The sequence below is a fragment of the Bubalus kerabau genome, chromosome 13 (assembly GCF_029407905.1).
Source record: "Bubalus kerabau isolate K-KA32 ecotype Philippines breed swamp buffalo chromosome 13, PCC_UOA_SB_1v2, whole genome shotgun sequence".
Lineage (NCBI taxonomy): Eukaryota > Metazoa > Chordata > Mammalia > Artiodactyla > Bovidae > Bubalus > Bubalus kerabau.
This window is the reverse complement of record NC_073636.1, coordinates 22809800-22824217: the sequence shown is the minus strand read 5'-3', so window position 1 is coordinate 22824217 and position 14418 is coordinate 22809800. Positions and strand designations below refer to the sequence as shown.

At 44.7% G+C, this 14418-nt stretch overlaps 1 protein-coding gene across 2 annotated transcripts in view; it reads left to right on the top strand.

The window, feature by feature from the left end:
* The first annotated feature begins 4305 nt into the window (after positions 1 to 4305).
* NEBL (nebulette) overlaps positions 4306 to 14418 on the top strand; it is a 377813-nt gene continuing 367700 nt past the window's right edge. For both annotated transcript variants that reach the window (XM_055543771.1, XM_055543770.1), the window contains exons 1-2: positions 4306 to 4539; positions 5851 to 5945. In XM_055543771.1, the coding sequence (XP_055399746.1) occupies positions 4471 to 4539; positions 5851 to 5945 (164 nt within the window). In that variant the 5' untranslated portion in view covers positions 4306 to 4470. The remainder of the gene's footprint in view (positions 4540 to 5850; positions 5946 to 14418) is intronic.

The window sequence follows — 14418 nt, the reverse complement described above, 5'->3', positions numbered from 1 at the left end:
GTTGGCTGAGAAAACTTCGTGAATTTGAGACAACTGAAAAAAGTGTACACAACTTTACACAATGTCTGACAAATACAATTGTTGTTGTTGTTTAGTTGCTCAGTTCTGTCCCACTCTTTGTGACCCCATGGAATGTACCTGCCAGGCTCCTCTGTCCATGGAATATACTAGGCAAGAAGACCGGAGTGAGTTGCCATTTCCTTCTCCAGGGAATCTTCACGACCCAGGGATCAAACCCAGGTCTCCTGCTTGGCAGGGTGGATTCTTAACCACTAAGCCACCTTGGAAGCCTGACAAATATAAGGCACATAATAAAACTGTGTAATGAGAGAATTAATCATTTATTATTCAGTAATGAGAGTGATGCTTTATTACCCTATTTTTTAAAATTAATTTTTGGCCACACCAGGTGGTCTGCAGGATCTTAGCTCCTCTACCAGGGAGCAAACCTGTGTCCCCTGGGACTGCCAGGGAAGTCCTAGCTTTACTTCTAATGTGTATTTTAGGAAAAAAAAAAAAATAACCCACACTGAATCTTGTATGTAAATCCATTATTTCCTTATTGTTGTGATGAAACTGAAAGCATGCTCTTCAATTCCTGCCATTGGTCTATCAGTCAGCTTTTGCTGCAGTAATGAACAGCTCCTCAAATTTCAGTGGCTCACAGAAACAATTATTTCTTCCTTTACGTGAGGGTTGTGGACTTGCTGTGGCTTTGCTGGGCATGACTAGGGTTACTGAATTTATTTGGGCTGTACTGGCTAGACAGGTCTTTAAATTCTTGGACAAGTCAGAGAAGCAGGCACTCCCTGGGATACGCTCTTTTTACAGTCAGGTGCCAAAGCTTAAGAAGGTGGGAGAACAGAGACAACCCATGCAAATGATGTAAAGCTTCCACTCTGATACAGCATGCCCACTGGAATTCCATTGGCTAAAGAAAGTCACATGATCAATCTCAGCATCAGTGCAGTGGAGAAATACACTCTGCCTACAGGAACTGCCTTCAGGAACCAGGCTGAAGAGGAACAAAAAACTGTGAACCGATACAATCCACCATACTCTGCATCCTGTTTGTCAAAGCCACTATTTGGACTTTTGTAATATTAATTACTCTTTAAGGATTTTAATTTGGAATTCAATTTATGTAGCTTAAATAATATAGGTAATTATAGGGACTTCAATAGGATCTGTATAAATAGGCCCCAGAGGTAAAAGTAAGCAGATTTGGGAAATTTAACTAAAGAAACATTTTAATTTTTTAAGTATATAAATGTTTTCATAGGGGTCATGGTGGTAAGTTTTTGTTTACATCTATGGATGTCCAAGCCAGCAGAAAAGGATTTAATTAGAGATATTGGTGTATAGTTACCATAAGGACCGATTTCTCGACTAGTCAAGTAAAAAAGACATGAAAGGGCCAAAAGGTCTCCCTAGTGGATAATTAAATCATTCATCTGTTTGAAAGAGGAAGGCTGGACCAGATGACAGATTTCTGCCAATTCTCTGTTTACAGTACTTTGAATTTTGAAATAAAGAAGCCCTTTAAAGGCAGATGGTATTAAAACTCCTTTTACACCAGTCAAATGGCAGTAAGAAACTTAGAAGCTGGCTTAATGCAGAAAATAGCAAGCAAAACACATATGAGAGGAAAATATAACTTGAGTATTTACTATTTACTTTTGAGAGAATAAAACACCATAGTTAATTCCATTTTTAATACATTCATTGGTCTTACACACACTTTCAAAAAACATTTAATAAGTACCTACTGTGTGTTGAGCATTGTGATAAGTGCTGGTTGGCTAAGAAATTATATAATTCATAGTTAAAAGATCTGATAAATTAGCTAGAAATGTCACAGATCAGTATCATGCTTCCTGAGAACTCTCTGCTTGCCAATTAAAAGACAACAGAATTTTAAACTCTATTTTATGATGTACACTTATGAACATCTAAGTGCTAAAAAAATTACTGTCTACCTTTTTCTTCCTCAGTCATTTCCTTTCTTTTGTTTTTTCAATTCAATGTAGGTCCTTCCCCCTCCCAGTTTTATTGTGGTATACTTAACAAAATTGTAAGATATTTAAATGTACAGTGTGATGATTTGATGCATATGATTTGATACATTGTGAAAGGAAATCCCCATGGAGATAACACATCCATCACCTCTCATATTTTCTCTTTTTATTTGGATGAGAACATATAAGTTCTACTTTCTTGGCAAATTTCAGTTCTATGATAACATGTGCATGGAGTATCTTTTTCCATCCTCTCACTTTCAGTCTGTATGTATCTCTAGGTCTGAAGTGGGTCTTTTGTCACCATGTTATAGGTAAGATCCTGAGGCCTTATTCATAACTGAATATTGATAACCATTAACCAACCTCTCCCAATTTCAGTGCCCAGGCCCTGACAACCACTTTGTACTCTCTCTGAGTTCCACTTTCTACCTTTTTTTTTTTACCCCTTCTAAGATTCCACGTGTAACTGACATTATGTCTGGCTTCTTTTACGTAGCATAAAATCTTTCACTTTCACCCATGGACTTAAGCATTTCTAATAAGCTCTGAGGTGTTCTTAAATGACAAGGGATCCTTTCTGACAGCAAATTATTGTTTTACTTGCTTTCGAGGTTGACTTGTGAGCAGGGCAAAGAGTGGTTCAAAGGCTGCTGCGGTGGTGGATGGATCTCTTTTAAGAAATGATCTCTTTTGAAAAGTCAAACAGCACAGCCTCAATCTGAATGGTATTTCATCAGCATGCCTGCCTGAGGAGCTCAGAGCTTAGTAGCTTTCTTTTTTCACGAAAAGCTCCAGCTATGATTTTTTTTTTTAACAACTAATATTTGCTACAGTAGTTGCTGAGTGGCATTGCTGAATCTTAATCTGTGTACCAGCAACTGGAATGTGTTTGCTTGTTTGTTACAACCGGCCTGTGATAATCCTCGCTGACACTTCCATAGTGTTTACCAAGAGCCAGGCAGGTTGAAACACTTCAGAACTGCTGACTCATAAAATCCTCCCACTAGGAGAGCAGGAGCTGTTTTGCTGCGCGATGTTATTCCCATTTTGCAGATGTGAAAATTGAAGCATAGAGAGGCTATTTACGTAAAGTTATGTGACAGTAAATGGGAAGGTTGGGCTTTCAACTCAGGCCGAATAGCTCCTCCATTCTGCTGCGTTTTACAAAGCGAGTCCAATGACCTTATTAAAACAACAACAAACCGATTCTAATTCCATTTGATATCCTACACTGGGCCTTCAACTTGATTTCTGGCCCTTCTGGTTAGGACCATGAGTTTGTAATTGCATCCCTTAATGGAGGTGAAGAACTTTTCGTAGACCCTACGCTGTTTAATTGCAAAAATACAGCTAAATAAATGACGACCGTTTAATTAATCAGGAAAGACTTGATTTGGGTCTAAAATGACCAATCATTCTCCAAGAATAGATATAAAAAGTGCAGTGGTGGGGAGCCAGTGAGGACCCCATCCAGGTTCCGAGGACTTCACGCGGCACGCGGGGGACGCTTTCTCGGGGAGAAGACCCGTAGGAACAGGCGCGGCACAGCCCAGGGCGCTTCGGGAACGTGAATCCCCAGGTTCCCCGCAGGTCTCCAGGCTCCCGGGCCTTGTGTGTGTGTATGTCTTCGCTGCGCGATCCTGGACCATTCTCTGCCCGGGGACTGGGCGCTGCGGAGGGCGTTCCTGCGCCGCCGCCTGCGACCCGAGGCTGGAGGAGGAGGGTGGGCGTACCCCCGCCCCGCGCTCCCCGCGACCTTTGGGTACCAAGAACGTCAGTCTGCCTGGGAGTGGGTGGGGGGTACCGGCTGGGGCAGGAGAGAGGAGAAATGGGGGGCAAGGAGTGCGCGGGCTTGAGCCCTCCCCGCCCCCCGTTGTCCCCCAAACCGCCGCCGCCGCCCACCTGGCCGTCCCTGCTGCGGCAGCGGCCGGAGGCTCGCTCCCAGGCCTCCGGGTCGCGCTGTCTGCGGAGCTTTCCGGGCGTCTGCCCTCCCCCCTCCCCCGCTTCGCCCGCCCTCCCCCGGGGCCCGACGTGCTCGTTCCCTGCCACTTCGGTCGGGGCGCGCCGGTGGGTTTGGCCTGCGCCGCGGCGGCGAGGCGGGGGAGCGAGTGAGCGCGAGGGGCGGGAGCGAGTGTCTGTGTGAGTCACCGGTACCTGGAGTGAGAACTGCGCAGAGCGAGCGGTGCGGAGCCCGAGCCGGAGCCGAGCCCGAGCCCAAAGAGCGCGGCCGACCCCCCCGGCGCCAGGCCCCGCTGCGCACCCACCCGCGCCGCCGCCGCCTCCCCGCGCGCCGCGCCGCCCGCTCGCCCCCGGCCCCGCGCCCGGCCACCCGCCGCCCTCCCGCCTGCCCCGAGGCGGTGCGGGGCTCGCCGGGGGATGTCACAGCGGCTCCTCGGAGCCCCCAGCCGCCGTCGCCGCCGCCCAGCCGCCGCCCCCGGGAACCGCGACAATGAACCCCCAGTGCGCCCGCTGCGGGAAAGTCGTGTATCCCACCGAGAAAGTCAACTGCTTGGATAAGGTGAGCGAGGGGGAGTTGGGCCAGCCGAGACCTGCCGGGCGCCGGGCTGCACCTGCTCGGAGAAGTTTTGGCATCTCTGTTGAAAAGAGAAGAGTGGGTTTGTGCCTGTGTGTATGTGTGTGTGTTTGTGTATGTGTGTGTGTGTATCTTGGCATCGGGTGAGGGCACACGAAGACGCCCGCAGGAGTGCCGGAGAGCACGCGTGGCGACCGTGATGTTGGAACCGGGAAAGGCTTTTGTCGGGGTGCGGGCGGCGGGGGTGCGGCGCTGCGCCGGCGGCGGCGGAGCGACTGCGGAGGGCGCCTGGCCGAGCTCGGCGCGGGGCCGGGAGAGCCGGGGCTGGGCCCCCAGGGGCAGTTCGGCTGGCCGCACCCCTCCCACCTCCACTCGGACCCCTCCTTGTCCTGCACCCGCACCTCAAGGATCCGACCGGATCCCCACCTCACCGCCGCCCCAGCGCCTCCCACGAAGGCGGCGAGGTGGAGAGGCAAATAGTAATTAATATGTCATGGGGCAGCAGCTGCCGCATTGCTAAGAATAATCCCCGCCGGAGAGCCCGGGCTGAGCGCGGCGAGCCAGACCCACGGTGGGCTAATCCACCCGGTTGGGAATTCCAGAGGAAGTGGCTTTAGCCCAGCCCCTGCAGCCCTGCTCCCCTACCCTTCCCGGGAGTGGATGGAGTTTAACAGCCCAGGAGAGAGACCCTGGCTCTATCCTAAGCGACTGACAATTGAACCCGGCCGAAGGCGGTCCCAGTGAAATTTGCCTGTGGTCACACAAATGCCTCTTAAGAGCACGCCGTCATCCCTATAGTCATTCCAGACAGGGTCCATCTTTCTCGCAATTTAGTGGAAGCTGGACAGGCATGGGGAGGTCAGGGGTACCTACATAGTGCGCCTCTTGCCACATCGCGTTGCCTGACCTGCGGTGGACACTGTTGAACAAGATGCCCCGGACAGTTTAGGCACTTTGAACTGGATTCATTTTCCTTGAGGCCACTTCACAGTTTCTATTTCTCCATTAACCAGGCGCAGAATTCCTTTTTGGCTGCTCACAGAAGTGTGATCCGGGCAGAGCCCTTGGCATTTCTTCCATCTGAGTCTGTAAATTGCGGTGGGGAGTCATTTAAAACTCAGTTTTAATAACTGCCTGCGTTATTTACTTAACTGAAAATCCGGGAAGTCCACTGGTACCTACAGTCATTTTGTTGTAGTATTTTCAGATAGGAGGACTAAAAATGTCTCTTTTCTGTACCCATCCTGGAAAGAACTGGCATTGTACTGACATTTTAAACATTTATTTTTTTTTCAGTATTGGCATAAAGGATGTTTCCATTGTGAAGTCTGCAAGATGGCTCTCAACATGAACAACTACAAAGGCTATGAAAAGAAGCCCTATTGTAATGCGTAAGTATTGTCAACATGGTGCGCCAGGTGCGGGCACAGCGGCAGAGCAGAGAAGTGGGTGGATCTGCCTGTTCTGAAGAATTGGCTTACTGTTGTCACCCAGGTGTGGCGGGACCAGTTATCTGTTTATGCCACATCCTCTGGGGCCATGTACTTTGTTGAAGGTCATTGCATTTTCGTCTTTTTAATGTGCTGGGAAATTTGTGTGTGTCTTCAAACAGAAGGTTAGTTCTTGCGATTCAGTGTTGCAGAGTTAGAGACATTGGTTAGAAGCTGAGGAACTTACACACCTGAGAACATGCAAGCTATGAAATGCATGTCAGATTTGCATTTTATTCATATGCCAGTTTCCATTTTAATCATATGGTATGGCCGTGCTACATTTTCTGCCCCAACCTAGTCACTTGGAGAAAGGAGTCTTGCTCCTTTGGCCTTAGCTGAGACCACTCCGGAGATGCTGGAACTTAAAAAGGGAAGCAAAGAATTGAGACCTGGGTATTTCCAACTGGTTAATAGTAGGTCTGTTGGTGGGGATTAAAGTTGGTAAGTTATCTTTGGTGGGCTTTACTGTTGGCATGCTACCAATCTATGGTAATAGTGATTAGGGAGCATTTATACAGTGCTTATCATGTCTCAGGCCCTATTCTAAGCACTTTGTGCATACTGACTCATTTAATCATTACAGACCTTATAGCTTAGAGGGTTGTTATTATTCCCATTTGTCAGATGAAGGAGTTGAGGCTTTGAGAGGATGAGCCTGGGTAAGGGGCTCAGATCACTCCTGGAGCCTGCAAATGGTCAACATAGCCCAGTGTGTCCAAATGGCTACCTTGCCACCCTCTGCCTGTGTTTCTCCACTTTTTGAGCATCCTCCCACTCAGACTATTTTCGACTATGGGCTTTTGGCCCTGATAGCTGAACCTTTTTCTTCCCAGTTCCCTTGTGGGGGCTTATCCAGCCTGGAGGTGGCAGAGGAGCCCTAGCCTTCTGGCTGGAATATTGCCAGAGATTCATTCTCCCTGGAGTTTTGAAAGCAGGTTCATTCAGGTCTCCTGGAGATGGAGGGCCTGTGGTTCATTCCTGCGTCACTCATGGGAGTGATTTTTTCATAGATGGTAAATTTTTGGTAAATGGATGTAATGTACTCATACCTCTCTGGTGAATAACTTAATTAAGAATCTCTTTGTATTCCCTTTGGTCCTAGTTTAGTGTTTACAAATAGACCAGAAACATGAAACTATAGCATTGAACAGAATTCATGATTTGAATAAGTCCACAGATAGTTCCAAACCATTGATGTTTTCAGCCCTCCAGTATCATGCCTCTTACTAGAATAACAGAGAGCAATAAATGAGGTCCCAGTGTCATGGTCGCCTGCTTCTCTTAGAGCTATGGAGGGTTGGTTGGAGATTAAAAGCAGGCAGCAGTAACTAGAATGGAGAGGCCCCCCCAACTCTGCCATCCCACCCCTATGACCCATAAGCAGGATGTTTGTTCTTTGGTTAAAGGAAAGTGAACCCTGTAACTCTTCCAGCCTGTGGCCTGATTCCATCGGGCCACATCAGGATTCTTTATAGCTTCACAGTCTGAAGTTTAACCCAGTGATAAACTTTGGTGGTCCTGGAGGAATGGGGAGGGGAAGGGGAAAGACAGGAAGAGGAAAGCCAGGAAAGAGAAAAGGAGAAGACAGCAGCAAATATATATGTATATGCATAATATATTTATGTGTGTATATATATATGTATGTAAGATATATCTATACATATGAGCTTCCCAGGTGGCTCAGTGATAAGGAATCTCCTGCCTTCCAAGCAGGAGACTTGGGTTCCCTTGGGTGGGGAAGATCCCTTGGAGAAGGAAATGGCAACCCACTCCAGTATTCTTGCCTGGGAAACCCCATGGGCAGAGGAGCCTGGTGGGCTGCAGTGGTGTCTCAAAAGAGTTGGACACGACTCAGCGACTACAAAACAACAACAAATATATGTTTATAGACATACACATATGCTCACACTCATACAGAACTGAATGAGGGAGAAAAAAGATGACAAAAACAAAAAAGGGCAAAAAAAAGAAGTGTAACTGAAGTGGAGTCTTTGACTGCTTTGGGTCACTTGAAAGTTCAAAGCTTACTGCTGAGTTTCAGTTCACTCCAGTTAGAAAAGACTATCAGATTCTGCAGCAAGTCATGGTTGGCTGGTTGGTCCCCTGACTTCAGTGAACTAATTCCCAGAACTGTGGAAATTTGGACCCCCCCAAACCAAAACCCTCTCTTTGTAGATAGGAAATATACTGCTGTGTTGTTTCATAGGTCTGAGTCTTATTTTGAAAACTTTAGGTGTATCTAAATGGAATGCTTACAGGTTTTCTCTCTAAAATTTCTTATGTACTTACTAGAAGTAAGTTATTAGCTTTGTTATTAGGTTTAGGTTGAGTTTTGGGGATTGGCAGCATCTCAGATGTTTTGCTTAATGTCGGAACTGGTAGTCCACTTCATAGAGCAGCGAGACAAGGGAAGACAGAAATCCATCTTTAGTGAGTAGAGTTGACGGCTTAAATGTTTAATTTAGTTTTACATTCATGTCACAGCTTGATATGCTGTCTCCCAGAAAATGAGCCTGGCAAGCTTGCAGGTTCTGCCTGCTGTTCCAGGCTGGTAGGCCCCTCTTCTTGACCCTTATTTTTCCAAGGGCACAGGCTGCCACGTAAATTCACTGGTCAGCGTGGATTACCCTCTGGAGATCCCAGCTTTGCTGTAAATCAGGTGCTGCGTGTCAATCAGCTGTTCCCTGTGGTCTTGGCCAAAGGGGCTGCCATCATTTCTCTGGGTCATTGGTGGAAAATTGATTCTCTGAAGCATACTGCTACCGGAAAATGAAACATTCTATGTCCATGTAAAGTAATATTTTATCTGCCCCTGGTATGGCTCAGGAGTGAATATATATACATACTTAAATGAAAATGACTGTTCTTCACCCCCTGTAACTTTTTACTGTGAAGATTTTCATGCATACAAAATGGTTAAAAGAATAAGGCAATGAACTTCTGTATACCCTCCACTGAGATATAACTGTTCTTAACATTTTGCAGTATTTGCCTCATGTGTTTATCTAGTTATCTGTCTAGATATATTTATTATTGTTGGGCCATTCATCAGTTTTAGGCATCATGTTAGTTTCATACATCAAGATATTTTATCCCTAAAAATGATATCACACAGGTACTAAGAATAAGGATATTTTTCTTAAGGAATTGCAGAGCCAATATCACACTTAAAAATTTAACAAAAATTTCATAATAGCTTTTAAAATCTTGTTCATATTCACATTTCCTTCACTATCCTCAGGATATCTTTTGTAGCTGTGTTTTTTTTTTTTTTTTAATTTAAATCCAGGATCCAATTAAAGTTCATACTTTACATTCAGTTGTTATAAAAATGACAACTTTTCTTGATTACTGGAGATTCACCATCAGGTGTTTAATTTCTGCTGTCATTTCTGTTGTTTTACATAACCTGTCAGAGCTTTCAGGAAAAGGACTTAAGTAGCATTTCTTGTAAAAATAATGCATGTAATTAACTTGAGAACCTTTAAAGTAAATATTAAAATATGCTGAAAAAATTTGAAAGCATAAGCAGACATTTAGGGTTTTTTTAAGGAAAACATAAAGGCTTTTCATTTTAACTGATACCCAGGGGCAATTTTTTTTAATGGAATAAAGTAGTGAGTATTTTCTTTAGTTTAAATGTGTTGCTTGTTTATATTCTCATGTGTTTAGAGAAGAAACAAGTTTTCTGTTTGATTTCATGCAAAGGAGAACATGTATAAAATATAATTTGCATACTATTTAAATTTTGATCTTTTGATAGAAAGATCAAAGTATAGTGCACACTAGTTGTAAGATTAGGCATGATACACATTTAGTTCCCAGTGCAGCAGTGTACCCTATTAAAATATTGAAAAACAAACTGATCGACTTGAGCACATGTCATGTTTCCACAAGCCTTTATGTTTTGTCAGCAGGCAGTGGATTCTTTTGCACATTCAAGATTGCTTCCCATCACGGAACTTGCAAAGAAAAGAGGACTAGGCGATATTTTTATTGCTCATAAATGCTGGGAACATAACACTAGCTGATTAGACAAAAAACACAGCTCATATCTGTAGGTGAATTAGTATGCCAAGTTAAACTATAAATGTATTGCTACCCAACAAGCCCTACAGAGAACATAAACCCCTTAAGGCTGTTTGTCAAATAGAGAATTTAATGTATTGTAAGTGCCAGAATTGCATTTATTATATGTTTGTAAAGAACATATTGGTTCTTAAGATATTCTGAGCAGTATCGTCACTTAGCAATGCCAGTGACTGGCCATTTCATGTACTATCACAAGCAGCATGTTATTTTAGGTCAGGGGAAGGGCCAGTTTATGATGCCATCTCTTAGTGGAACACTGCCAATAATTTCCCCCAATCATCACTTTTGGAGGGATTTTTGGGGGGCTGCCCATTTGTCGTGACCTGCCCACATTTAATATCCCTTGTATCTGTGTCAAGTGTATCTTCAGTTAAGGGCCTGAAGGAACACAAGTGTCTGTACTAAATATGCTTCGTTATCCTTCCAAAGAAGCTTCCTTCTCACCAGATAGTTTCACTTAACATAATTTTGGAACAATTTAAAAATAAGCCAGCAGGAGCTGTTCGCTGTGTTTACTTTCACTCTGCCTGTGTTAGCATTCTGTCTTGTGAATATTTATGGACTATCTGCAGCCTGGATGATGCCGGGCTAGGTGCTCCTGGTTACGGGCCCCTCGGAATGGTCAGCTCCGTTCAGCCAGCTTGCCGTGAGGGGGTTATCCAGGCCAGCGACCCAGCAACTCTCATCTCCTCTTTCTCTGTTGGTGACTCTCCACCAGTGCCTTTACTAAGGGGACCTCAGAGGACACAGAAGGAAATTGAATTTAAACCTGAGAGGTTTTTCCATCACATATTTGCCTTATCTCTGCTGACGCCTCCCAAACCTGGTTCCATAACACTCCAAGGACTTGAATTATCTCAAGGGGACTTAGGAAATTCTTGCTATTAGGTTAGCTTTAATTACTTAAGAACTTTTCATGAAAGGCACAATGGGAAAATTGGCGAGTTGGAGCCAGACAGAACTAAACTCGAATCCTGGCTCTATCATGGTCCACTGATTCTCTGGTCACTGAGCTTGTCTTTTCACCTGTGAAATGGGTATATGTGTGTATGTGTGTGCGCACGCGTGTGTGTGCGTGCACATGCGCGCAGTCATCTCTGACTCCTAAAATGCGAATAGTAATGCTTAACCTGCAGATCTGAGTGAGAATGAATGACACTGGGCATGTCAAGGTTCCAGCCTGGTTTTTGGCACATCACAGACCTTCAGGAAACTGTGGTGCTCTTATTTCCTTGGTGGTGCTTTATTGAGGGGTGAAGGAGGAAAAAAGGATGGAAGGCAGAAAAGGAATTTCCTTAGTACCCAGTTCCAGAACCACCCCTCAGATACGAAAATCCGAGGCCGCTCAAGTCCATGGTCAGCTCTCTCTGCATTGGTGGTTCTGGATCCTCAAGTTCAACCACCTGGGTATCAGGTTCCACTGTAGTATTTATTGGAAAAAAATCCATGTATAAGTGGATCCTTAAAGTTCAAACTTGTGTTGTTCAAAGAAATGATAGTCACACCTGTTAGAAGGTTTATACTAGTACTTTGCACACTATGGGTTGCCAGCCGTTTGAGGATTGTATCTAGAACTTAAAGAATGAAGGAGAGAAGGGGAGAGAGAAGAGAAGAGAGAAAATATCAGAATGCATTTGAGTAGTGGAAAGAGTACTGTTTTGGCAAAGATTTTTTCAAGTCATATGTGTAAAGTGTGTATAACATCATGATGTAAAAAATATTTTTACTGGAAGATGTAGTCAAAAAAGATTTGAGAAACCCTAGCTTAGTTCCCGATTCTTAACGCCCCACACATCACAGAGCATTGGAAGTTGCCAGTACGTACAGCGTTGTGTGGAAAGTGCGTGAATTCACACAGCCACTGTTTTCACTCTCTCTGTCCGTGCAGCCACACCCTCTCCCATAGCCAGCCATCCTTCAGGACTCAGCTCAGCCGCAAGAGCCCTCACCATCCTATGGAGCAACCACGAGCCCTCTTCTTGCATGACGTGGCTCTGAGGGCAGCTGTCTTGCTCCCCCCGTATCTGCAGAGCCTGGCACTTAGCGCTCAATAGAGATTGGCTGCTTCAGTGAGTGTGATGGTTATGCTGCAGCCCAGAGTGTGGTCTCTGGCCTCCTCCCCCGGTTCAGGATGTGGTCCAGCAGAGCTCCTTCTGAGCCTGGGCATCTAGAGGAGCTGGCTTGAGAATAGACCTTATAGAACCTGAATGGTGGTCCGGTGGCCAAGCTTCACTAGATCTGAATACCAAAGGATAAAGTCTCCCCACTGGAGGCATAGACTCACCTTTGCCAATCCAAAGTGAACGTGATGGAATTTCCTTTCTGTGCTAATGGGCTTGGTTTCAAAAATATGATACTTTTCTAAAAGATTCTGTATGGATGCTCATTAATTTTCTTCTGGGTTTAATTATAATCTGTAAAATGGGATAGTTTCTACCTAAGAGGAGCGTTTATAGAAATGAAAAGGGGAAAATATTTGTAAACCTCAGCACATCAGATAACACCTAAGCTAAGCTAAGCTAAGTCACTTCAGTCATGTCCAACTCTGCGCAACCCCATAGACGGCAGTCCACCAGGCTCCCCTGTCCCTGGGATTCTCCAGGTAAGAACACTGGAGTGGGTTGCCATTTCCTTCTCCAATGCATGAAAGTGAAAAGTGAAAGTGAAGTCGCTCAGTTGTGCCCGACTCTTAGTGACCCCATGGACTGCAGCCCACCAGGCTCCTCCGTCCATAGGATTCTCCAGGCAAGAGTACTGGAGTGGGGTGCCATTGGTCCCCTCCCTTATTTATAATAAATTGAAAGTTGCTTATTTCCCTTTTAAAGAAAGGAGGAAAATGTCACATTGTTAAAAGCAACAGTTTCTGTTGGAGGACATTGTGATACATAGAGTTTCTAGTTTGTATCAATTAGAATTCTGCCTTGTCTGACTTTTCCATTGCCTACTGCATAGAGATGAGACCTTTTGCATATTTCGTTTTGCTAAAACTGGATGATTGAAAATGAGGGAAGGAGATGCTTTATTTGAACTAAATAAAAAGGTTCCAGTGTCCATGCAACTTGATCTGATTCTCAGGGACCTTATGGAACCATTGACGACATCGGATGAATTTTAGTATCCTTTGAAATCATTGTAGAAGGCTCTATTTACATGTCACGCCCTGAGTTTTGCCACATTTGGAAGTATTTCTGTCTCTTTATGATGATCTGTGTGTTACAGAGTGATGTCAGGTTAGAACAGATTTGGGGCTAAAGCACAGCGATACTTCCTAAATCACAGTGAGATGCAAGGTTAATGCAAGATATAGATGTGTGCGCTTAAAGGGGTATTGATTATGTGTCAGGGGCCTGTGTAAGAGTGCATTTCAGTACGTCTTTCTTTAAACGTTTTCACATGAGTGCTTTAAAGGACGCTTGGTTCTTGGGAATGCAGGAGGGTGAGTGAGGCAGACACACCCACACATGACACCCCCATTCTCCAGAACTTCATGGCCCCCTCATAGCTCAGTCTCTAGAGGCACAGGAAGTCAGATTTTTTCTTTTCCTTTCTGGTTCTGTTCTCCTCTAGTCAGTGTTACTAGAAGAGCTAGGCTTTTTACAGTGGGGGAAGTGGGAGCTAGAATAATGTTGATGAGCTGAGTACTCAGAACATTTTGAGGATTTGGTAAAAGGATACTTTTTTTGGTTTTATTTTTAATTGAAATATAGTTGATTTACACTGTTAGTTTCAGGTGTACAGAAAAGTGATTCTGTTTTAGAATGTGGCGGTGGTTTAGTCACTAAGTTGTGCCTGACTCTTCGCAACCTATGGACTGTAGCCTGCCAGGCTCCTCTGTCGATGGGCTTTTCCAGACAAGCATACTTGAGTAGGCTGCCATTTCCTTCTCCACGGGTTCTTTCCAATCCAGGGATTGAACCCAAGTCTCTTTTGTCTCCTGCATTGGCAGGTAGAATGCTTACCACTAGTGCCACCTGGGAAGCCATATATATATGTACTCTTTTTCAGATTCTTTTCCATTATAGGTTAATACAAGATTTGAATATAGTTCTCTTTGCTGTACAGTAGATCCTTGTTGTCTATTTTATATATAGTAAGAGGATGATTATTGATTCTAATGTTCAGCTAATCTATCAAAGTGTTCTGTAGCCTCTCTTGCAAAGCTAGACATGGGGCACAAACATAACCAGAAAACAGGAAGCCGTGGGGAAGGACCAGGTCTGAACGGCAAGGATCGTTTATTCCGGCACTGGAAACCCAGGGTTCACTGTATCTGTGATCA